At 36.5% G+C, this 27,524-nt stretch overlaps 1 protein-coding gene across 1 annotated transcript; it reads right to left on the bottom strand.

Moving 5' to 3' along the window:
- Positions 1-2,396: 2,396 nt before the first annotated feature.
- Positions 2,397-26,678, bottom strand: YEATS2 (YEATS domain containing 2). Its single transcript, XM_072410110.1, is given in 22 exon segments — positions 2,397-2,821; positions 3,316-3,389; positions 3,544-3,618; positions 6,100-6,323; positions 7,102-7,303; positions 8,243-8,325; positions 8,953-9,026; positions 11,271-11,367; positions 11,602-11,791; positions 11,928-12,101; positions 12,985-13,134; positions 13,227-13,339; positions 13,862-14,023; positions 15,913-16,171; positions 17,326-17,481; positions 18,033-18,140; positions 19,629-20,027; positions 22,218-22,442; positions 22,600-22,692; positions 23,993-24,090; positions 26,028-26,147; positions 26,579-26,678. Coding segments are annotated over 21 exon segments (3,180 nt in total). The 5' UTR covers positions 26,128-26,147; positions 26,579-26,678; the 3' UTR covers positions 2,397-2,697.
- Positions 26,679-27,524: the final 846 nt, after the last annotated feature.

Raw genomic sequence — 27,524 nt, 5'->3', positions numbered from 1 at the left:
AGAGAATGTGCTGGGGATGTCGAGAAAATACATCTCAGGCTGCATAGTTAAGGGGAAGCAGCGGCTGCTGCTATTTCTTTGTTCTCTGCTGCTGCAAATGACATCGCTGTGCAGAATAAACAGTGTTTGATACTGCGATGGTGCAAAGCACATGATCGCCGGCCAAATAAGCATCTCCTAACATGAAAACCCAGAAATGTCTGACTGAAAAGGTGGAAGCCAAGCAATTTGGAGACTTGCTAAGCCTCTAGAAGACAGCAGAGAGGATTTTCAACTTCCATAATAGGACCTGACAGTCTATAGAGGAATGTTTGCTAGGATAAATGATTTTCCTCCAGTTGCTTTGGAAATTATCTCTAGATTGTCCCCAAAGAGGGAATGTCATTTAAAAGGAATTTTACACACACCTGTTTGAAACCGGTTCAGCCACTCAACTTGAGCCAGAATGACCTCATGAAACAGCTTTGGTCTTAAAAGTTAGAGCTAATTCAGATATACTAAATGATCACACTAATCTCCTTGCTTCCGTCAGCTACTGCTGACACTGTTAATTTCTTAGTTTTGAAAATGGATACCAGGGCCACTGCCAGAAATCTAGCTCCAGCACCAGGGTACTTCTCTCTCAAGAATGAAGAATACAGATAACCACCAGCTGTTCATGGTTAGCAATCCAAGCTACTTATCTTATGTTCCCCTACATTTTATATATGGGTTGGTCTTTGTGAGGGGTGACCAAACTTTTAAGATAAAACCAGAAATATCTGTGTCAGAAGCTCTAGGCCCAATGAATGACTAGAGCAACCACCCACCTCTTTACCGGTTGTGAAATTTAAGGTCACCCCAGTAAACAAAGGAGGAAGCCCAAATTATACTGATTCCAACACATAGGAACCCATTGCAAGAAATGCAAACATATGTGCAGTATATACTAGCATAATAAATTTATATACACTGCAAATACCCTCCCCCTCATCTAAATGAGAAAAATCTCATTTAGATGACCAGACATGTAGGGCCTGATTTATTAGAGCTCGCCAAGGCTGTAGAAGATAAACTGCCATCAGTGAAAATGGGTAATCCAGCAAAGCTGGAACAGATTTCCTAAAAATCATTTGCTAGCAAATGTCTTCAATCCTTGACCAGATCCATTCCGGGTTTGCTGGATCACCCAGACTCACCGATGAAAATATATAACTTCTACAGCCTTGGTAGTGCTTTAATAAAGCAGGCCCAAAGACTCCACCTTTGGGACGAAGTGGTCTGCTATAATTTTATCATGGTTTGGTAGGGAAACAATCAAGCTCCTAAATATATAAGGTGGGGAGAAAATAAATGCAGGGTCATGTTTAGGGTAAGGTTTATATAAAAAGTTGGAGCATACATGTGGGTAATTGGAAGTGGAGAGATGAGGAGATAATTTGAAGAACATCTAACTTGATAAACGAAACAACCACACACTACATCACTCATTAAATCAAAGACTTCTGTGTTTTTGCTAGCGACAACCTGAATCAAATATGTAACTTCTGCCATTTGTGACAGTGAAAAAAAACACTCCGGGACCAAAGGAAGGTTTTAAGTCTGAATAAAAAGTGATATTAAAATTAGAACACAATATTGAATCAGACAATATTGAAGAAGCTGGATATTTATAGAAAAAACTGAGAAATCAGCATTTTAGGATTAGAAATCAGTAATGGTAGCCTCCACATTCTCTTATTACAGTTAACATGAAGACCTTTTTCCCCTTAGCACCTTGTTCATGTGTCACTCTTATCTGGTTACAATGCTTACCCTGCATTCAACTTTCTTTATTTTTTTCTCAAGTGTTGTAAATATGCTGTACCTATGCATACTACTTAGCTAGCAATCTATGCAGTATATGCAGCTTTTGGTGGTGGGTGATCATTCTTCACACTCTGCACCAGCATAATCTTTAAATAGATTTAGTATAGAGGTACTGTTGAGCACACTCATTCTGTATCCTGTCGCAATTTGGGTAGCTTGCTTCCCTGATTACCCTGATTTTCCCCTACAAACTGTTTGCCGAAGATAACGTTAAAAACAAGCACATAAGAATTAAATGTTTGCTTTAGATAATTATTGGCAATTAGGAGAAGTAAATTAATTTACTATTTTGATTAGACAAAGAAGTGGTGTAATTTATTTGAGTTTGGTTTTAATGAAATGAGATGGTGACCATAACTGAACTGCCCAATCCAGAAAGTACCAAGGGGTGCTGGGACCTGTAACCCTCCTGCAGTGCAACAAATTGGCATGATGAGGTCTGAAGTTTTCATAACAGCAAAATGTCAATACCAGCAGTAAGCAGATAAAACATAACTTAACAAATAAACACATATATATGCACATATGAATGAATATATGGAAATAAGAAAGATATAGTTTCCTTTAATACAAAATTATTTAGTGAAACAATTGTGAAAATTGTTTTTTTATTCAGTGTTTTCTATCTCAAGTGGATGCATACAAATATACATATTATAGATACACAGAGCTACAGACATTATTACATACTGGAGATACCAAGCAGTAGACGTCAAAGAAGAGCAATATATCTTTAGCAAGAAATTAGGCATTTATTAAACTAATGACTCCATAAATTTATGTGGCTCTGATCAAATGTGGTTTGACATGCTGCACTCTTTGCTTTGCAGTGTTGTTGCTGTGTTAGATTTATTTCAAGGAGAGTTCATCGTCCATATTCAAAGCACCCATGTGCCTATTTGTGAGGAAGTCAAATAATGGAATATTGCAAATAGCCTGATGGATGTCTGCAATAGTAACTTCTCTAGGAGCTCTATACACAAAACAAAAAGCAACATAAAAATATTTACCAGTAATAAAATCAAACAGATGATAAATAAACGTATATTGTTTTTGTAAAATGACGACTGAAAATGAAATGACAAATATAGTAATAAATAGGTGGGACCACAATTTCCCCTCAATGACACATTGTTTACATTAGATGAGCTGGTTGTACCAACCATTTGGTAATCTGATGGAGAAACATATACAAGAAGGACATTGCTAACACTGAAAAAAGTTTCTAAATGCCCTATTTTCTAGCGGATTGATTTTGGTGACTTTATGTGTCCTTCTTGTAATAGTCATGCTTTATGTAAAAAGTATTTCACAAAAATATGTATGATAGTCAGAGTATAAACTCTGCATATCCTAGCATAAAGAGATTGTAGATTAGAGGAAGTCCAAAAACTAATTCATAAAGCCCTAATGCAATCACAAGAAATCTACAACTATAGCAGGTTAACATAAAACAGGTTAACGTACCGTTTCCGAGAATTCATCTGATAGGCCACAGCTAAAGAACCTCTTAGTATATCACTGACGAACTGCTCAGTTGCCTACAAAGAAAAAGTTAAAATAAATCCAAAAACTTGTGATGTACATAATTCAATTTCAATTTTATCATCTAAGATATAAAAAGTATAGGAGAGAGAGAGTGGAAAGTATGAACCATCCTCATAGTAACAAATGGCTACTTCACCAACTACATACCTTTAGGATCATTTCTTCTACTGGAGATGCATACACATTTTTCTGGATTTCAACTGGTTGTAAGGAGATTCCAATCTTTTGCAAAACAAAGATATTGCATATTAAAATTGTACACCCCCAATGGAACAGATCAATTTTTACATGTCTGCTGTAGGCCTGTTTATTGGGTAATAACTTTGTAATTACATAAGCATTTTATTTTTTGTTTAAGGGAAAACAGGGCCTTTCTTTAAACGTTAACGGTCAGAAGAACAGAATTTTTAAAAAATCATCTGCAAAATACTTAATGGGAAAAGGTTGGGAGACATTAAATTAAATTGGATCTAAATTGCATATCTATACTATTTTTTTTTTATTTGGCTAGAGTGTAGAAGGATTAGAATTCAGTCAGGTTTCATTGCATTCACAAGCACTGTTGAAGAGATTCATGTCTGGTATAAAGTTTGTCATGCCAGGTCAGGAGGTGAAGGAAATTCTTAACAGCAATAAAAAAATAAAAATACATTTTAATTTAAATAGGGGAATTGTAAAGCATGTGTACATTTTTTCCTGTTGCAGATTTTCCATACTCTGTCTGCTAAAGGTTCTCTAAAATCTTTCTAATGCAGACCCTAACAGACCAGTAACCTTTTCCAATTTATTCAAACCTTTAAAAAAATTTAATGAAAAGTAAACTTTAACAGACATCACTAATATTTTATTTATCTGCAAATTAAAAGGGATAAGTGTGTAAATGCAGAGGAATAAAAAAGGAACAGATACAAATGTATTGTTAATTTGTGTATTCACTGTCTGCATAGTTTGTAAAAACTGGATTTATCAACATTCTCCAAGACTGAAGAAGATACACTATCGTGGGTGAAATTACAATTCATGGGTGATCAAGCAAACCTAGAATGGATCTAGTCCAGGATTAAAAACAGATGCCAGACATTAGCAAATCATTTTAGGAAATGTAATACAGGGTTGCTGTATCACCCAGGTTTAATCATAATAGTCTTATCTTCTCCTGTCTTGGATAGCTTTAATAAATCAGGCCTACTGTGTCAGACAACTATTTGACAAGAGTTGCTTCTGCAGCTGCTCGATTTACACAACAAATGCCAGCTGCCATTTTTACCAGATAAGAATTGGCATCAAGTGCAATGGACACTACAGACTTATATTAGCAAAGCTGAGATTTCAATAAAGACTCAGGTGATGTAAATACACTGCTGAGAAAAAAAAAGAACTGGTAAACAGCAGCATACCTAACTTTATAATAAATAAATAAATAATCGTATATTTTGTCAAACTGTTTATACGCATAACTTCTGCCTGCAGCCTACAATAACAAATTATGTTTTCCATTATAAAAGGTAATAATGCATTGGCACTTTTGTGCAAATACCCACAGCAGATTCATTAAATGTTGTAATATAAACGTTTTTTTAATTCTGCATAACAGTACCCAACTCCAGTGACAACTTTTTTTCTTTTAAAAATTGACGGATTGGTTAGAATGGGTTTTAAATAAAGCCTATACACCATTTTAGAAGAATTCCGTCTGACACCTGTCACCCACATAGGAAATTAAGGGAAAAGTGGGTATGTAAATGGCAAGGCTTAATCTGAGTCAACAGAGTCAGGCAATTCCAAAAGCACTATATTACACAGCACAGTCTGACGATATGAGGTTACAGACCTACTAAGAAGGCATGTATATGATTATTATAGATGTACTGGATTGTAAAGGATGCAAGTTTAAGGGCTTAGTGTTAATAATATGTATTATCAGCTGCAGCATTAAATCATTTTACAGTTACCAATATCTCCAAGGCATTCTACTGCTAAGATATCTACACTGGATTGCCACACAATGGGTCCACAAACCCACTAAAGCCATTTTTGATGTGGTCACACTGTGTTGCTACAAATGCAATACTACATTTGGGTGGATCCCTAAATTCATAAGCATATCTAACACCCGCAAGAAATACTGTAATGCACTTTTGCTTACCAGTCCTTAGATGTTGCGTGTATTCTTTTTTTGCGTGCACTTTTTACTTTTTTTTCACCTGGTGACCCTGATGGTAACATTTTCCTTGTCCAAGGCTGGCAATGCTTACACACTGTACTGTATCTATTGAGAAGGTAATTTGGGCTGCAAACATCCCCCTTTTCCTTATCTTTTTTATATAAAGCTGCAAAATGTTTCTAGTTAACAGAAGATAGTTGGGAATGCTGAGACTGTAAGACTGTATGAGTCTTACGTTGAGTGTGCTTAAGTAATAAATACAATTTTTCTTCTTTAGTTTAGAAATTTTTGAAGGTACATTGTGGGAATCTGTTATTGGCTCAATATCAAAGATTTTTAGACAGGACAAAGAAAAAAAAATAGTATTTGTAGTTTAATTGGAGTTGTTTCGTATTTTAGATGTATTTAGATGTAACAAATGGTTATACTAATACTTTTTTTTTTGGAAAAGAACTATCATATTCTGCTCATAAGGACATACTGTAGTGGCAATAAAAAGCTATTAACTGTTCATATTAAAGAGTATTGAAAGCCTATACCTCTTGTGCTGTGTCTCTGATGAACTCACAGGATAAATTTGGGGTCAAGAAAAAATTGATATCATCTCCATTTTCATTTTCCTTCTTGATACAAGTCTTCTGTTCTTTCTCCATACTTATGATGTCCACATCCTCATCCACCTCTCTCTCTTTTTTAAGAACCTTCTCTAACTCCTCTATCTTCTGACAGATTGCTTCAGAAGAGGAATAGGAGGAAGGTAAAGCTAGAAAACACACATATAGTAAGAAATCATCAGCACCCATTTGATATCAATATACAGATAACACAATTGTTAGAGACAGTTGATTTTGGCAACCACCACACGCCACAACTGCTGCACATGCGATTTTAAATGCACCAATATATCAAGGAAAGTAATAAAAAATAATACTCTTTTTTTTTTGCTGCACACTAGGTATATGCTGAGCATAATTGCATTTACATTGGTGCACTGCAACCATTGCATGCAGCCCCCTAACTTTTCAACCAACAAGAACATGTCATGGCAAACAAAGGTAAAACAAAAAATCGCCTGGCTCCCTCACCTGCAACTCTAGTTCATGGGCTAAATGGATCCTCCTAGCAGCCTATGATTACTAAAGGGTATCCAAAAAATAAAAAGAATTAATCTATGGTCCACGTAGTGAAGTGTCTGGTGTTTTTACCAGCATGGGGCGCAGACCAATAAAGAGCTTGTCCCTGCTCCATGAATAACAGGCCGGAAGAAGGCATTTAGACACCAATTTTGTTCCATATTTGGTCAAAAAGTTTTGTCTTTAAAAAAAACAGAATTTTAATTTGTGTACACTAAAATTCATTTAAATATCTATGTTACTATGTCATGTAAAATAAATATTTGCTAAAAGTTTGCGCAAATGTCACAAAAAAATTGGTCTAGCAGTAAAATATAAAGGACAGTTATCATGGGAGAATTTATATTTAAAATTAACACTGAGCATTGCAAGTTGTAATGCAGAGTGAACTGCCTTAACTGTACTCACAAGCCTCATTGTCTATTCGAGTCAACACATCTTCAATGGATTCTCGATCATCACTAGAGCTCTCTGGATCAGGAGGCGTGTAACCGTGAATGCGGCACCAATGTACGATTTCCTTGGTTTTCAGTGGCGCAATAGTACTAAATTTTGGCTGCTTTTCGACTATTTCCTGAAGCATTTTCTTCATGGCCACAGCTCGCTGCCACTAAAAAAAAAAAAAAATTATCCTAAACATGCTTCCAAAGGGTTTACTTGCTTGCCCTTTGCTCCCGTCACCCATGTTCCTAAACTTTTTCAACGTCTTCAATAATGTAGTGCTGGAGTCAGAGTGGCCTATTGTCCAGTTGTCAAGATGTGGCAAAAAGACAATAATCCTTTTTCCTGTGTAAGCTATGGGCCAAGAATGAGTTTACCGTTAGGCATTCAACCGGGAATGTTTGTACACTACACGATACTGCTCATACCATATTCCTTGCTGACTCTCACATACATAACGCCTGATGTTAAAATACTCAGTTTCTCACTGACAGTAGTTAAATTTAAACCTGCCATTGAAATATGAATGTGACTGGTAAAGGTAGGGAACAAGCAAGAGGTTTCACATTAGTTATACATCACAAGTTACACCCACTGCCTTTCTAGGTACTGTGAATCCAGACTGAGGTAAATTGAGTACAGCTGGTCCCCGAGTTAGGGACATCTGACATATAGACCTCTCCTTGATACGAACGGGCATTCTTGCTCGTTCTGTGCTGAACAACAGAGGCTTGATAGGGGGGAGGGGGCAGTTCGCAAGACTTGCAGAATAAATCTTTTGCTAAACACAGCTGAAACTTAGCTCTATCTGTACACTTCACTTTAGAACACATGCTAGTAGTTTACCGAGTGGTGTTCTTTGTTGTCTAAAGTTGCTGTGTACAGTGGGAATGTAAATTACATTATGATAGAATTTAGAAAGATCATTTCTCTAACTACATATACAATAATACAAATTTATGAGTACAAAAAAATATATAAAAACATGTTTTATTATATATATTTAAGCTAAAGGTTAATATGACTCTTAATGAGTATTTATAAAACAGTTTTTACACTAAAGTACACTAAAGAGACACATCAAATAAATTTTTCTCCCAAAAAGTACCTCAGATGCTCTCCTTTTTCCAATATTCCAACTGTAATACTGCTCTAGCGAGCTTGCACAGAATGAATTACTGCCATCCTCATCTGCGGAAAAATATTTTTGAGACAAAATGGGCAAAAGTGTATGTACTGTATGTATATTTAGGTCATATATACATTTGGGCAACCGTGTAACAAAAAAGAAATTTGAAGGTTGCTGACCATCACGATGGCCCACTTGCTCAGTGCTTTGAATCACTGGCCTGGAACAAGTAAGCAGGTGATAACTTGTAATATGCCTTTCTGCATACTTCTTTCAAATCCGTTATTGACTAAGTACTAACCATAGTGGGCTAGATTTACCAAAAAGGCATCTAACAGGTCAGCAAATCAGAATCTACATTTATGTCATGACAGGTTTATATTACACAAAATGCTCATAAATAAATAAAATTAAATCCTTTTATGCTTTTAGTATTTCGTTTGGTAACAACATCCCTCAATGAATACCAAATCAGAAAAATAAATTGTTCATTCTTTGTTTTTGGCCATCTTAAGGCACATCTGTGATCTATAGAGCATGTTTCTCAACCAGGCTGCTCTAGGGTATTATTCAGGCAGTCAGACACCTGTGATTCATAAATTGTGCAATCCTCTTTTGTTTAGATAAAAAGATGAAACGATGAGCGATTTTGGCTAACCATACTAGTACATTGAACTTAGGCATCTTACCTCTTTCACCTATTAGAGGAATTTTCTTCACAGTTGCAGTTAGCAGTTGCTTGCAGTTCTGCAGATGTTCTGTCCTATAAATAATTGCAGAACTGGGCTGATCATTAACATCATTTACAATAAAGCGATTTATTAAATTTTAGTAGTCTACATTGTTACATATATGTTACTATGGCAAATATGTCCACTCATATTTTTAGACAATTATTCCTAATTTTAAATATCAAGAGCTAAAAGATAATACACAAATGGTAGGCATAGGATCCCAAGAAGTGAAATAGTATTTTCTGCTGGAATTCCCCTATAATTGTTTATAAAAGCCTGTTTTCCTAACCTGTAATTGACTGCGTTAATATAACTCCTTCATGGTAAACGTAAAAAAGAACATCTTCCTGCAAGAACATACATTTACTATTTTATGAATTTCAAATGAGATGGGAGCTTCTAGGGGTGCTGAACTTAATATACACATTCTTTACTAGTGGTAAAATTGTGCAGAATTTTCTTCACTTAAGAATCATTAGCAGCAAACGTTGTATGTAATATGTAGAATATTGTCCGCTTCTGGGAGAATGTCTTTTGGACAGATAAAACAAAACTGGAGCTACAGCACTATGCCCAGATGACAACAAAGTTTTCAAAGAAGAGAAAACCAGATCTACTCTAAAACATATAGGTTAGGTTTGGGGGCTGTTTTTGGTGCTCTTAAGCTCAGTTTACATTTAGGAACTGAATCATGCAGTCTGCAAATGGCACCCTTCAAACTGCAGGAGCAGTTTACTTAGGAAGAGGGGGCGAACTTACCGATGTAGTATTCTCAAACATAGCCACAAGAATTGCTTGTAACCAATAATGGTTGGCAATCACTTTTGTTTCGTTTCAAGTGTTAATTAGAGATAATTGTGGGTTCTTCATATTTGACAAGGGGTACCAACAAGTGTGTTAATGTTTGTACATAGTGCTGACATATTAAACAGCAGAGTTGAATTGTTGACTTTTTTTTAAGCTAAATCAGTCAAACCTTGGCAATAAAAGTAACTAATAATTTCTATCAGGGTTTCACTGCTGTCTGTAGGAAAGTTTTCCCTTACTTTCTATTAGGGGGGTGGAGCAACAGCTGCTATGATATTTCTACAAAGGAAACAGAGGTAGCTGTTATAATGAGGTAGGTAAATAATGTTTTAGTGCATTGTTCTTAATTGGGTTTGTCATTTACTTTTAAACAAACACCTGTTTTGCTTGTTTCTTTTTCTTGCAGAATGAATAGGCTACATTTCTTCTACAGTAAAATACCTGTCAGTTCGCTACTCCTTGCTTCTTTTGCCAACAACTTCAACTGATTTTCTCCCAGGATCGAAAACTATGGGCCAGGTTAATTGGCCAGGCCAGAAAAATGTAAAAACTGCAAATGTGTGTGGAAGTTCATTTATTTCCAGCTGCTAGCTATGTAGAGCTCATTGGATATTATAGAAAAATAATGAAAGTTTGTTTTATTGCAGGAGAGACAGACTGTTCCCTGCAACAAAAATAAAAATAAAGAACCTGTCTGCTTATAATTTTCATATATTTTTATTTCTACATTTAGTTCTGCTTTATTTGGTTCCCAAAAATTGGCCTGAGAATATTTTATTTGCAAATGAATATAGCAGAGATATTAGATTGTGACCTCCTCTGCAATACAGTGACATGACTGCAGTCCAGAGAAAGCTCTAAGGATTATGATTTGCCCGGTGTTGGACTAATACTTTAAGTCACCGACAGTAGAAAGATGCAGGTAATTGCTGTCTTTTATCTAATTAACCTGATTTGAAGGCGTGTTTCAGATCAGAAATCTGCAAAGTATTAAAAATAGTGGTTGGGAATGACAGCCAAACACTTTGCCTGTTAGACAGGTTGGTCTAACAGCTTTTAATTAGGAGGGAGTCTCACTTGTCACACTAAATTCTTAACTACATACACTATGGGAATTTTGACAACAGGGGTAACAATTCCCAAACCAGACTAAAGAATTAGGAGAGAGAGAGAACCAACAACTTGAATCCTCAAGGTATACAAAGGCTAGTAAGTAATACAACTGGGTAAAAAATGGGTGAAAAGACCTGGGAGAACTATGCATGCCATTACTGATGATCTCTCCATATCAAACTGCTTGGACAGTTTGCAGGCTTGGAATCAGTGCTTTACGAAACCATAAACCAAATCATTTAGAAATCACATGTTTTTTTTGTTATTGTCACCTATTTATGGCAATCTTTACCATACCAAAACTAGACTGCAAAATACTTTAAAAAGCAATATGGAATAAGAAATGTAATTACTTTACAGAGCTGAGTTCCTGATCTAAGGTATCCTCCATCTTTACTGTTGCACTGCTAATATGAAAAGATGTGTTGCTGTGGTCAGGTTCTGATTTCACTGTAAAACATATGAAATTAAGAATTAACATGAACTGATATCATATACAGTATCACATCTTTTTTCTAGTATTCTATGTTATACATGTCACAAAGTTCTGTTCTATGAGATATCTCTAACACAAATGTATCGTCATTGAAATTGTAAATTCACTCACAAATCAATGTTTTGTCTTCAAAGCATTCAAACTTTAAATGAAACCTAATTTTGCTAGAATGGATGTGTGAAAATCACCTGTTAGAGAAGAGCTGGTGGGTGCTGGACTATGCGTGGTTCTTGATGATAACACAGGTGTGGTTAGTGTGATAGATTTTCCACTAGTCACAGATTTTGTGTGACTGGTGGTTGCAGCGCCTGTATGTTGCTGAGCATGTAATTTGCTTGATGACACATTCTGTGTAGTTGTACTGGATCCTTCTACAGCCTGTAAAAACAAAGAGGGTAAAAGAGCAATTACAGTTTACAACTCAAAAATATATATTTTTTTTGGGGGGTGACTTAAATAATGATAAGCTACAATACAGGAACACATTTCACCTATCTTAGTCCAGTTATGATACCTGTTGACTTGATCCACTTGCAGACAAAGATGGTAATGATGTACTGGCTGCAGTTATCACCCCACCAGCAACCCTCAGCAATGTGGTACCAGGTTTCTGTGCTTGTGACGTTGTTGGCAATGACTTTAGAATGTTTTCGGATATCTTTACTAGTCCAGCTGAACCACTGTTTGCCTTATAAAAAATTACATAAATAAAAATAACTAGATAGCAACAGTACTATGCCAACACCAAATGCATAGGAAAACAAAGTAAAATGTAGTGACAATGCATTACATCCATGAAACAAAAAAATATAAAGCTATGTAAATAAGAAAAAAAATTAGACCAGTTGTTTATAATGCCTTTCTTAACACTACACTGTTTAGTAGAGAAAAACCTACACACATGCAAAAGCCAAAGGCTTTTAAACAAGGCTGGCTATGACACTGAGAAGGCCTGCTTAATAATATTTTTTATTACACTGTATTTATATAGTCCCGACATATTACGCAGCACTTTACAAAGTTCAAAGTCATGTCGCTAGCTGTCCTGTCCCTCAAGGGGGCCACACAATTCAATGTCCTTACCATAATCATATGTCTTTATTATAGTCTAAGGTCAATTTTGGAGGGAAGCCAATTAACCTAACTGCATGTTTTTGGGATGTGAGAGAAAACCGGAGTACCTGGAGGAAACTCACACAAACACCTGGAGAAACTGCAAACTCCATGCAGATAGTATGCTGGCATAGATTCAAACCTGGGACCTAGTGCTGCAAAGGCCGGGGTGCTAACCTCTGAGCCACTTTGCCACCTAAAAGTGTACTTCTCTATTGTACAGTAAGGTAAACAGAAGGAGCACCTAAGAGGACGGACAGGGTGACAATCCTGTCTCAAGAGCCCACTAAAATCATATACAGAATTTAGTAGTTAGTTAGTTAGTAGTGGCAGTAAACATATCGATACACCATTAAAGTTCAATGATGTAGTATATTCAAGCAAAACACAGAATGCATTCCAGCATTATATAAAATAAATAATTAAATTAGTTACAATAAATCAGAAGTCACTATTACCTGGGCAATCAGCGTGCTCTTCTGTCCAGCAGTTATTTTTATGGTTTGCTGACCCTGTGCTGATGACCCACCACTGCCTTGAACCACAACATTTGAGATGGCTTGTTTTCCAGATGTCTGTGGAGATGGCTGCCCAACTAAAAATGTGCCCTGTGAAACAAAGATGAACAAAGCAGAGTGCCATCAGCAAAAAAACTAAAGCTGAAGGATATAGAGAACCTTTAACAAAACAACATACAGACCTGAGGTGTCTGTTTCAGAATATAAGATGTGTAGGTGAGATGTTGGGGTAACCCTGTAGAAGCTCCTGCTGTACCAGAGCCACCACCACTGCTGGATGCACCTGACTGCAGATCTGGAACACATGGTAACATTTTTTTTACATTACTTAAATAATATACATAGCAGACAAAACAGACAAAAAGCAGGTCTTTATGTGACAGATCAGAAAGAAAATAACAAAAAAAAACGTGATATCTAAATGATATGGTTTAACTTTCATTTCACAAATCATTTTACAGGTTAGACTATAATGGCACAGATAGCTTTTTATAAAAAAAGATAAATATCTATTAGGCTATAAATGTTTTTTGTTAAGACCTAAAATGCTTGGTCATAACTGTAATGTGCAAATTGCGTACTTCTAATGGTAACCACTTGTAAAGTAAACTTTACGGAAAGCTTTATTAAATCCTGTTAAAACATGGTAAATTATGTTTGACAAAAATGTCAAAAAAACAAGTAGTGGTTTAATCAAGTGTATTCTCAAAATAATACTAAAAAATATCTACTTTGCTAATAATATATTTTCCATTGACAATATAAATAAGCATTATGAGTGAAATTCCACATGTAGAGGCCCTGTATGTTCACTTACTTGCAGTACTAGCAGCTCTCAGGATGGCACCTTGAGGTATAAGCAACAGCTTTCCCTTACCAGAAGTGCTCTTGCTGTTAGTGGTGAGGTATAGTTTGGTGCCAGGAGGTAGATTTGCCAGGTTACCTATGTTTGTGGATGGCAGTTGTAGGGTTGCCATTACTGCAAAAATTAAATACAATAAATTAAACACTTACAAATTAGAAATCATGTTGAATGTTGACACTTTGTATGTTTTAGAAGCACAATGGAACGTGGATTCTGTTCTCAGATGTTCAGATAACCCACCTGAATGCATTTGCCAAAAACTTTCAATATGAAATCTTAGTGAAAGAATTAGCATATATGTAAAAAATATTAGTAATGTCTTAAGATAGCATATGCCACCAGATGCTGAAGTTAGTGTGGAAAAGTGTTAGGTGTGCCTGTCTGACAGTCTAGGGTAATAGATTATTATAAAAGTGTACGTGTGTCCAACTTGCAAAGCTTATATATACAAAAGGCATGAGTCCTCAAACTCCTTCATGTAATATATTTGAAAACAATGAAAAAGGTTGATAGCAGGTCTGAAATAATAGGAAAAGGGCATGCTATATGGGAAAAATATAGAAAAAAAAATGTAGCACAGGGATACTATACAAATCTAGTAGACATTTTAGTGTACATAAAATAGATAACCAAGATTACTCATAAAAGTTACTCATATCAGCTCTAAGCTGATATCTAAGCAGGGACAGCATTATTTTACCATTACAAAAACGTTTGTGAAATTGGAGTTTTCCTGTTAAGCAATTGAATTAAAATAAATAAACAAAAGAGTTACCTACAAGTATCAGGTAATGAACATGATATGTGCACTTATTTCAATCTTGTCACATCTAAACACATAAACAAAGGGATTTTGAGGATTCAACTCAGTAAGTGGAACTTTAGAGGCCAATTACATCCAATTATCACATATTTATCAAATATATTTATTTTATTTAAATACCATTAAAGACATAACATTTAGAACGCATTAAAAATAAGCAACTAACACAATCACATATTTCTGTCTGGGTTGCCCATTCCTAGGAGCATACCCTGTTGATTTTCTATGCGTTTCACAGAATCAATCAACTGTGAATTCAACTTATTAAAAAACTTGATGTTTTGATAAAACATTATGTTTTTTAATAAGTTGTATTCACAGTTTATGGGTACAATTTGATGTATATTGATTGATAATTTATTTACACTAGTATATGCAACATTTATTTCATTACCATATACCCATGATTCAAAACAAATATGATAAATGCAACATAAACTTGCTGTCCTATTTTATGTTATTAGATAATGAACTTGACTCCTGATTCTTAACCCATATCACTGCTGTCCTTACCTGTACTTACCTATTGAAGTGGGGCTTTGTGTGCCATAGGAATCAGGTACTTCCACATTTAAAAATGATTTTTGAAATGAACTATAATTGTTAAACTGAGATGTTCTGATGGATGGATTTATTGTTTTAAATTGTAGATATTTCTGTCCTTCTTTCCTGAAGAAGGGGATTGATTCTGTGAAATGCGTAGAAAATCAGCAGGGTATGCCCCTAGGATTGGGCAACCCAGACAGAAATATGTTATTGTGTTGCACATTTTTAATGAGTTTTAAATGTTGTGTATTAAATGGTATTTAAATAAAATACATGTTTCTGATATATATGTGATAATTGGATGTAACTGGCCAATAGAGTCCCACTTACTGAGATGAATCCTCCTGTTTATTAGATCAGGGATGTGGCCATGTGATTACTAGGTGGTTGGTCATTTTTGATGTAGTTTGTTCACATCCAAACCCATGCTTTAACTGTAATGGGAAGAGCTTCGTAAAGAAACTATATGTATTAATCTATCAAACAGTTTTAAAAGTACATGTAAACACACACATCAGACGCCCCAATCAACCTCCACCAAAGCCAAGTTACTATATTTTTCCCTTTTCCTTATATTTGAAAATTAAATAAATGACAATAATTAGCATTATCGAGCTGGATATTTTGACAATACCTGACCCCTGGGTTCCAGTTTTTGTCGTTACTGCAGATGCAACTTGTGTTTTTGCTATATTTTGTGCAGATTGGGCTAAAGCATTGGCACTTCCACTGCTAACAACAGCTTTGGCCACACCTTGAGCTACCATCTGTTTTGCCCCTACTGCTTTGGCAGCTGAAGAGCTGGATTTGGCAACAAGGATCTGCCCACCACTTATAGTCACAGAAGGTTTAATTGATGCTTGTACAGCAGATCCAACAGGAATTCCAACAACCTAAAGCAAAACAAAAAAGGGTAGTAATCCAGTTAAAAAATATCTTACAAAAGAAAGAGCTTTAACTAAAACTAAAAGCAATGGCATAGCAAAATAATATTGTGTCTTAAAACTGGTTATTGAATAATTTTGCCCATTAGTTCTTACATGCAATGTAGCATACTACCCCCTGTTGACAGCTTAATGAGGACATATGATATTTTAACATTATATAAAAGGGGGACTAAGCTATTTATAAAAAAAAAATGTTTTTTAGTTTTTTTAGGGAGAACCCCTTTCCTTCTATGAATGGGAAACCCAGAACCTCCTGTGATATATACCTCATGTATCCCAAGAGGCTTTGGGCTGCTCCCTCTACACATGTCCAATTGCAGGCATACGCAGAAGTGGCTTTCCCAGAATGTAAAAAAAAAAAAAAAAAACTATTTTTTTTACATTTTCAGGGGGAGACGTCACCCAAAATCTTGTACCTGCACAGTGCCAAATCGCGTGACGCAAGAACCAGGTAAGAGAAGATGGCGGCACTAGTTGGTTCATCTGCACCAGAAAAAAAAGATAACAGGGACAGAGCAGAACTGACTGGAATCAAACTGCAAAGGATTAATGGCTCTTCAAAAAAAAAAAAAAGTACATTTTTATTTTTTTTTAAATGAAAGTTCAGCTTTAATAGACCAAGGACATTAGTTATATATTATAATATCCCAACTGCAGCTCTTACAATCTTTTCTGGTACACTGAACAGGATGCACATCACAATAAGTCATAATTTCTGCAAAATCATTTGAAGCTCGCCTGTAGGAAGCTTAATAGTTATGAGCCTAGGACTTAAAAGGCCTGGTGCCGCTATCTTCTCCTCATCTTCTGGGTTTTTCTTACGCACACAGGCAAGAGATTGGGTGACGTATATGGGGAAAAAACTTGCCCACCACACTGCGCATGCATGAGATTGGCAATTTGTTTCCCTTTTGACGAAAAGGCTTCTCCTGTGCATGCCGGAGATGTTCAGGCATGCCCAGAAGGAGCACCCAAGAGCCTCCTTGTTTTTGCTTCACTTTTATGTAAAAGTGAAAATTCTGAGTTTAGGTACCCTTTAACTGTCCAATAGCAGATCCTTGGGGAAGATTCAAGCTCTCCAACTGCTACCACAAAATTACCTTAGCTCCCTCAGGAGTGCTTAGATTTTTTTGGGGTGACACAGCAATCATCTGGTTGCTCTTTACAGTTACAATTTGTTGGAGGGATGGTTGAGATGTTGAAGGAGTTTCTTGCTGTTGCTGAGACACTTCAACTGGTTCTTGTTTTATGATCACCTGAAATTTGAAAGAAAAATACCATCTAAATGTTTCAGCAGACTAAGGTACAATAATAAGCAAAGTGGTATACAGAAAACTTCTGTTAGGAGATAATGAACATTTTAGTACCTAAATATGAAATAGGTTCTTAGTTATCTCCTTTACAATGTTTTTGTTAAAGGAAAATAACATATTGCACTATTGTAAGAAATAAGCATTCCTTTTTGTACAGCCATTTGATTAACATAGCTAGTTACACTAAACCAGACAGATGAAAGTCCTATTAAACACTATGCCATGAGATGAAGAGTTGGAAACTAAGTCTAGAAATACAAGAAATCCTAGGTCTGGTTACAGGTAAAGACTTCAAGAGCTACCATTTCAGGGTAGCAAACATAAGGGTGAGAGTAAAATACTCTCTTATACTGCAATTAAAGAACAAGAGTCCCTGTTCGGATGATTCCACTGTCTTCCCCTCGTCGTCCCAGTTTGTGAATTGTCAAATTGCAAGATTAGTTCAAGGTAACCAGCTACAACTCGATATAAAAATTAACCATTTCCAAACATACCTTTGTAAAAGCACCAAGCCCTCCAGCCACAGTTTTGGGGCTCTGAGATTTTAAGTGACTTCCAATAGGACAAAGTGGAGGCATTGCAGCAAAGAGAGATTCCTCCTGCTTAAAAAAAAAAAAAAAAACACACACACAAAAAAAAAAAACAATAATATTATTGTATATTGTGTCCCACCAAAATATTGCATTACTTTTCTAATCCTACTCCTTTAAAATGTTTTCTGCAAGTGCTCTAGCTACTGCGACTCTGTGTATCATAACCAACTTCGGCTTAGCACCCAGGTTTGTGGATTATGCCATTTGAAATTGTGTATATATTAGCAATAAAACTATATTTTAACACCCCAACACTAACCAAATAAAACACATAAAAATGAATAACCTCTATAGTTTAATTTTGTGGAATCCCTCCATTCTTAATGCCTTTACTCCAATTGCAACAGAAAAGTTACCACAATCTATTTGAAGTTTATTTAAACACATTAGTAGTCAGAAACTACTATTAAGACTACCTGAATAACACACAACTGACAAACAAAACATATATATCACAGAGCAACACCCACACAAACGTCAATCAATTGGTTCAGTCATTCAGCCAGAATATCCCACTCACCTGCGCATTAAACTTAGATTGTTAGTTACAGAATTCAGCAAGGATCACAAGAGGATTTTTACTTTGAAATACATAATACTGACACTTTTTATGATAGGATCTAGCATAGAAGCAATAAACAGGAAGCACTGGCTTTTACACTTGCTATAAAGACTGCCAAAAAGCAACAAAATTGTTCAGTGGATAGGAAAGTGTTCAACAGCACAAAAAGAGAAAAAAAAAGGATTGCTACAGTAATGTTAACCGCAAGGAGCACAAACAATCCTAAATTTCAAGCGCAAACAGCAGTTAAAGCAAGATGATGTACCAAAGAAACAATAAGCTTCAGAGCCGTTTAGAAAGAGATGTGAATTGGAACCACTCATTCTTATCAGTAGGTCATACTGACCGCCCTGTGACAGAACACTCCTGTGTGCAGAATTAAGGAAGCAGCATGTAAAGGTTCTCTGCAACATTCCTGTCCTAATCCACAAAGATGGAGGAGTGGATTGAGACAGGCTTTTTAACTCTGTCCCTTTGCTAACTCATTCAAAATGTATTGCTTAAGTATGTAATTGCCCTCTTCCACTAAAAATTAGCAAAAAGACATTTTTAGTATTAAAACAAAAATCCTAGAGTTAAAAAAAAATCAAATAAAAAAATTGGATGCAGGCATCTTTTTCCATAGCCCATTCATTTCTATGGGAATGGCTTGAATGCGGTTTTAATTATTTTCATCTGAAACAATCATTATTGATTGCTTCAGGTGACAGTTTACTAATGATTGCTGTATAGACAGGCTACTTGGCTGTTTGTCAGGCATACTATTCTTTCCTTAATGAGGGGAGTAGGATAGGAAGCAACTCACTATGAGGATGTCAGTAAAATGTATAATACCATCAACTGGTCTTGGTAGTTAATGATGCAACACAACAGATTATTAGCTTCCTCCATGATATCTGGGAAGACCTATACGGACACACACTAGATTGATCAACAATTGTTTTGGGTTCCAAAAACCTAGTGTGTGTGTGAGGTAAGGCACAGGAAGACACAGTGTGACTGGTGTGTGAACTTCAGCTGTTAATATCTTTATCTATATCTGATGATGTAACAAACAAAGTTTGGAAAAAGGCCATACCAGACACAATTTTGCAGCTCATTGTGATTGGCTGGAAAGATTTCCCAGGGGACTCAGCCAAGCTTGTTGCCTGTCCTTGAGGGACAATCTTGCAGCTGGCAGTGATAGGCTGGAAAGCAGTGCTGCCATGAGCTCCAATAGTAAACCTCTGAGTCATTTTTGTTGGTGTGCGCTCAAGTGATGAGGTCTGAGTGTACAATGTGGGCTCTGAAGTCATGCTAAAACCTTGTTTTAATGGAAAAAAATGTGCACCATTAATAATGCAGCGTCACATACATACAAAACGAATCCTCAATTGTCAAACACAATAAACAAAAACGACTTCAATAATTGTATCTTGCTATATAAAAACACATGTGGTAGTCAAATTAGACAAAGTGGCCACAGTGCACCACTATGGCAGCTGTAGTTGTCTTAGGAGGTATGAAGCTCCCACATGTGATTTCTAAAAGCACCAAACAAGCCGCCTATTAGATTTAGAATCTTTAATGCTACAGCAGGGTGCCAGACTTAAGAAATGCTAGTGAAGATGGTATGAGACTGCAGACACATCAGCATGGCTGATGGAGACTAAAAACTGCTGCAGGAGACAGTGAGATACAGGGGACAGGTTACCCAAGACAGCTAGAGGTCACTCGCATTACAGCACATTTGAAAATCAATATTCCTAACTCCAATTTCAGAATTATGCAAAGGGCACAACAAAAAACAGTAATGGGCTGCATATGACCCATGGGTCATATGGGCTCAAAGAGCCAGAAGTGCTGCATATGACCCATGGGTGCCCAGGGCTCAAAGAGCCAGAAGGGATCTGCAAACATGGAGTAACAGACATAGCTAACTTAAGTCTATCCCTGATAAACGCCTATGTGTCTTTCTAAATTATAGTACTCATAGCCTTTTTTGTTTTGCATAAATTATGCAAGAGTTTAAACCCCTGTTTTTTTTTTTATTGTAGTCTGTGTGTCTCTCTGTTAGGAAGATTAACACTTTGGGTCTGATTTATTAAAGCTCTCCAAGACTGACTATCATGGGAGAACAAAGCAAACCAGCAAACCTGGAATTGGTCTGGTCCAGGATTTAAAGCATTTGGCAACTAAGAACAAATCATTTTTACGAAATCCATTCTAAGTTTGCTGGTTTTCTGATAGGATTGTAATCATTTAGGTTGAATGGTAATACAGGCTTACAAATTGTAGGTGTAGGATTTGTTTTCATCTCATATACCATTTTATTTCAATTGGACATGTGCATGACTGTTTCTTGGCTACACACAACATTAAAAGAGAAAGGACAAAGTGTAACAAAGTTCACGGAATCATTTTCAACTTTGTTGCTTATTATTCCATAGACATGGTGATTATGGTATTTAGTGCTGGAACAATATGGGTCAAAGCTTGAAAGACTCAAAATAAATTATTATGGTTAAAAAATGAAAAAGTACTCTTTTCACATTCTTTTAAAATGAAGGAAGTGATGATATGAATTTGACACAAAAATATAAATGAGTATTATGTGAGAAAATTGAATGTTATCAGTCATTGAGATTTAAATGACAAAAAAAAATCAGACTATTAAAAGGCACTTCTCAGTGCTTCATGTATAGTTTTGGCCCAGACAATCAGGGACTGACCTGAAACCCCAGTCCTACCTCTTGCATCTACTAGACAATACAGCTCCCCTTTATGCAAAGGACCAATAGAGATATGTGGGAGGGTGTTGGCAAGCTTTTCTCAGAAAAAAAATTGCATATTTGAAGAACTTGAATTAGAAGGCTAGTGAAGACCTTGTAGAGAGCTATACACTGGACGGTGCCTGCTTTTGAACAATGAGGCAAGATTGCCAGCCTAAACCTGTACAACACTAAATATTCTGCCTCTTAAAAGCATAGGATATGTACTGCAATTGATCCTAAAAGTTTAAATATTATACAAGTACAACTGCTTTAAAAAAAAGGTGGCATACATTTAAAATGCTAGCATAATCAGTGAAAAGCAGCTCAAATATTGAGGTCTCTAAAAGGAAATAGGGGCAGCAAACTCCACGTTAAAAAAAAAATAAACAAAAATGCGAAGATGCTGCTGCCTCCAGCCACTTGGAAAGGAAAAAAATGGCCCATCCGTTAATGTTTTGCAAGAAGTTTTAGCAGAAAAATGTTACTGCTTAAAATGTTTGCAAAAGCCACTAGTGTGACTAGCTTGTTTCCAATAGGTGACAAACTTTCATGTTAACCCCCCACATCATGCTTAGCGGCTTAAACAGAATACAATAGAACAACTTCAGACAATTTTTTCCCCCCAGATTAAGCCTTTTCTTTCCCTTGTGTTTTGAATACTAATTATAGTATTTATGGTCTCCGCCAAATGTATTTACATGCAGATGCAAGAATATTTACACGTGTACATCTTAATTTTGGTGTAGCCAACAAAAAACTCAAATGACATACCTTTCCCATCTTTCCATCTGCAGCAGAGGTCCCTTTATGCCCAATTTTAGTAGTTCCATGACTATCAAGCAGCTCACTGTGAGTACAAACAGAGTCAGTTTCTGAATTACTGATAGAAGGGGTGTCTGAACGGTGGTTTGCAGGAGATGAGGCTCGTGAAGGAGATTCCAAAAACTTTTTAATAGATGGGTGATTTAGAATTGTGGGATCACATGCAGATGTTGCCTGGAGGAACAAGAAACAAGTATATATCTAATGTAATAAAAACTAAAATCGGATTACGATTAGGCACTGTTAAACTACAGTTTACTGCTAACAAATTGTTGAAATGTTACTAAATAGAACAGTGGAATGAAATGAATTATATTGCTTTTTTGCTTACCTCATGGCCTTTTCCAAGCCCTGCAGAAGCATAATAATTGGCCACAATGTATGCTCTGAGTTTATCCATCATACGTCTAGCTTCATTCAAACGCTGAATAGGAAACAATGAGAACACTTGAATAAGAATGAGCCTAAATAGCATATATATATATATATATATATATATATATATATATCACAGGACTGTACTGTAAAAAGTTAAGAACAAGATTTGGAAAGAATACTATCACTTCACATCACATTAGATTCTGTTACGGTTCCATATTTAAAGCATAAAGGAACTACTTCCTCTCTACACAGCAGTGACCAGAGTGGTGCTCCAAATCTCACCAACTCACTTTAGTGATTTCAATCTCACATCCCTTCCTAAAACACCTCTAAGTCCAGTGAGAGAGATGTACAGCTTTCAGTGTTCTCCACGGCCCCCTTCACACCACCCGGGATATTTGAGTAACCACCCAGCTGTTTTGGGTGACTACTAAGAAGTTGGTTCACAAAACACAGGCCGCCACCTGACTACAGCTTCTTCCCACCAAGCTTAGAAAAATGTCAGTGGAGGACATTTTGAATGAGCTTAAGTAAAAGTGCCTACAGCCTATTTCCTACTCTGGTCTGTTTCTGTATAGAGAAACGACTTTTCTGCAATATCTTGTGGACGTAAGCTTCCCCAACCACCCAAATTACATCTCCTGCCAGCCAGAAGGGCTTTTGAGAAGTAAGGCAGCAAAACTGATTTGCTGAGAAGGAAATAAATGTGTGTAAGTGAAGTTGGTCAAAGAAGGGTGGGCAATATGAGCAGCTTTGTAGACCAGCAGGCAGGCCCCATCAACAGATATCTTTCTGTATTTTTTTATGTGCATACCGAGAGAAACTAGCATGTATTGAATGATTTTTTTTTACACCTTAAGAACTTCAATTGCAGCCCACTATGGTTTACGTATACTTAGAAGCCCTTAAGTTACAAGATGTCTTGAAAAAATACAGTAGATCTAAAATAAAATTGTGGCTCTTTTTGTACAATAGTAGGTGGATTTATTTATTGTAGGTATAATAATTATGTTATGCTTAGCCTAGGCCTGCATTTAGCTCTAAATTATAAATAGATCATAAATTTTTTGCTGCACCACCTTTAAATTTTAAAGAAGTATTGTTTTTGCTAAAATAATTACAATTACAATCAATGCTCCTGTTACTAGGGACAACAAAATAACTGCATCATTGCAGAGGTGGATGGCCACATATTATTAAAGTCAGCCCTACGGGAAAAGGACAATAAATTCTGTATACTCTGTGACAGTCTGTGTGCATAGAAGACAACTAAATTTCACTTATTGGTTATATTTTCAAAACAGAAGTAGATTTTCTTGTTAAATTCTATACATTATTCTTACTTGATCAATAACTTCAATCTCATGTTCCTTATTCTTCAGTTCAATAGCAAACTGCTCCTTAATAACGGATTCTATCTTCAAGACTGCAGCATCTCGAGCTTTAACAGCACAAAAAGAAAATACATATCAACTCAACAAACCATTGATAAAGTAAATAAGTTAATAATGCTGCTGTTTATGCATATAATGTTCAGGACCAAAAATGTTATTGACTAAAATATGTGCCAACTGCATTCAGAGTGTGACGTCAGTCAAAGCATGGTGGCTCAGGGGTAAGTGGTCTGGCCTTTGCAGTGCTGGTTCCAGGTTTGAATCTCGGCCAGAACACTATCTGCATGGAGTTTGCAGGTTCTCCCCGTGTTTGCATGGGTTTCCTCCCACAGTACAAAAACATGCAGTTAGGTAAATTTTCTTCTCCCCAAAAGTGACCTTAGACTGTAATAAAGACATATGACTATGTTAGGGACATCAGATTGTGAGCCCCTTTTAGGGACAGTTAGTGACATGACTATGGACTTTGCACATAATATGATGGTTCTATATAAATACTGAATAATAATAATAATCCAAATTGTAGCCAGATTGTTAGTGACCCATTACTGGTTACTGACCCATTAAACAATAGTCATTTGTTCCTGTACTCAGTAACTCACTTTAAACTGAAACTGAACCTGCAGTGTGGCAAAATGTGACTACTGGGTGGAAATCAGGCAGGAAAGAATATTGCAGAAGGGACATTGCCTGTTCCTTTCTGCAATAAAAAACCTGCCTGATCTCCATTTGTTCAGAGTGGGACTTTAGAGTAAATTACATAGAGTAGTTCCACTCCATGTAATTTAAAGCAGTAAAAACATTAGCCGAATAAAGACATCAATAAAGTATTTACATTCTTGCACAGAAATGTAACATATTACAGCTTACAATCTTTAGATATAATGGCTTCATTAGTTTTCTTTTTCATGCATTTTCTAGTTATTTCACCTGGTGATTTTGTCAGTAAAACACTTCTTTCCCTAGGTCGACAACACTGTGTTGTATCTAAAGAGAGGCATATTTGTCACCCTGGGCTGCCGTGTTAAATTGGATACCAAACACCCTTCATAGGAAATAGCTATACTGTAGTTCACAATCCCCAGAGGTTGCTGGGGGTTCCCTGAGCCATGAGAATATTGTGGCTTTCAGGTGAGTTTAACCAATGTTTTTTTTATGGCTATGTGTATGGATGACATGCTTCCCACTAGCCAGCAATGTACTATGAGCTGAGAATAAAGTAACTATATCAAGGGTGAAGACCTAAAAGGTATTTCAAGGGTTTCCCTCATGTAAAAAAGTTGAGAAAAGCTGATCTATAGGCTGCCACTGGTGAGATGCATACAGGCAGGGCCACATCCAAGAATAAAATACCTGCACCACAACCTCAACACCAGTTTGAACATAGCCTTGAAGTGGGACTGTCATGAAAAAAAATAACAACTTTATAGGTGGAAATACATTGTTATCCGGGTCCAACAAGTGCAAGCAGCCCAAAGCCTTTTTGAGATATGTGGCATATGTTTTCCAGGAGGCTGCGGGTTTCCCCTTCAGTCTTCACTGCCACGGCGGGGAGGAAGGAAAAGGAAGGGTTATAACATTAAAGTGAAAAAAAAAAGTTTTGACATTATATGAAAGGTCTAGCCACCCTTTTATATAGGTCAGCGGTCGCCAACCGGTGGTCCGCGGCTCTGGCCCGTGCCCCCCTGCCCAACAAGGTCAGGAGAAAGAACCCCGCTGGGGGGTGAAGCAGCCAGCGCCGTGCACCATGTCTCCCGTATGGATTGCAGAATAAGGGCGGTGGGCCGGTTGTGTCTCTGGAGAGTGGGTGGGTTCTGGCATCAGAAGTTTCTTCCCCTTTAAATGACACACGGCTGCCTGCGCATGCACAGTCTGGAGCCGTGCATTTAGTGGTCTGTAGGTCCAAAAAGGTTGGTAACCATTGATATAGGTGATAGGTCCACCACCGATATAGGTGAAAGAAAAGCACAATTTATTCATATACCTGAGGTTTCAATAGCCTTATGCCGCTTGTTTTGATGAACGACCGATATGTCTTCATAGTCTGGGTCCTTGCCTTCAATAGATCTCTTTATTCCAGACATTTTCTTTTAGGAATATTTATCTGTTGAACAAAAAAATAGTTTTAGAATTCACATGATCATACAGTTTATACCGGTAGCTATATCTTCCTACTGGGTACAAACAACAAGTGGGTTATTTTTCTAAGCAGAAAAGAAAAAATACCAAGCACAGTGCCGCACATAACTGCCAGGCAGGCTTTACTTTTCACCAGTTTAATTATTTAATATAAAGATATTTGTATTATATTGCTTGCTATTACATTGCTATACACCACTGTACTCTGCAGCTCTTTGTTTGGTGTCTCTTGGATGTAAACAAACACATTGTACTGGTACAGACAATAGTGCACAGATTTTATATACTCCTAATTGCGGGTGGTGAGATTTCAGCACGACCCAGCATCACCCTGCACGGATAGAGTGTGCTCTGCACGGCCTCGTAAGGGTTAATAGACTGCAGTGTGAAGCTCACCCGGCATAAAACAGGGAAGGGCCCACGCGTGGCGAGATCACGTGACTACAGAACAGCCTCAGATCCGGCCTATCCTGCATTGAAAGAATCTGGAATCTCGGTGTGCAGCCTCTAGGAGGATTACCTATCTAATCGTTCATTCAGCCCTCAATAATTACGTCACGCCGGGAGGATTCTGGAAACCATTTTGGTATCTGGCAGGAATAAAAGGGTACATGCATCACAGTTATTATTTTTTGTAGATGTAAAATGTAACTTGTTTTATTTTTCATACATATGCATGTTAGTGTCTTCTTGCTGGATACCATAAACACAATGCATGGAGTAGGACAGGACTTTGTGGTGTAAAACAGTGGTTCTTGATGTAAAGATTACCCACAGATTACCCACAGTTTAAAAATAAAATAAAGAAAACATCTGACTTTTTGTTTTCATTACCTTTTTAAAATGATCAATAGAATAATGTAGAGCAGTTTTTTTTATTAAACGTACCTAAACTCAGAATTTTCACATGTAAAGTAAAAATTCCCTTTTTTTTTTAATCTTTATAATAATATTTCTCGATCACCTAGAATAAATGGGAGCACAGAACCTCCCAGTATATGCCCAATTTTTTAGATTTATTTGTATGTGGATTTTGTCCACTAATTGCAGCCTTTCTGTAAGTAAGAAACTGAATATATATTGTGTTAGTTTGTTAGAATGAGTACAGGGCTAATTACACCTTTGTAGCTGGGAGTAAATTAATATTTTTATGTTTTTTTGTGTGTTTTGTCGTAAATGTTTGCCTTGTTTACAATCATTGTAAAAAGAGTAAAATGGAAATACAAACCACAGCACAAACATACTGCTATATATATATTGCCTGATATTCAGCCAGTCATGGTATTTACAGCAGGGGTGTGTAATTAAAGAAGTTCTAAAAAGGTTCCTATGTGTAGAGGTT

Source organism: Pyxicephalus adspersus, chromosome 4, assembly GCF_032062135.1.
Source record: "Pyxicephalus adspersus chromosome 4, UCB_Pads_2.0, whole genome shotgun sequence".
Lineage (NCBI taxonomy): Eukaryota > Metazoa > Chordata > Amphibia > Anura > Pyxicephalidae > Pyxicephalus > Pyxicephalus adspersus.
This window is presented reverse-complemented; position numbering and strand designations above follow the sequence as displayed.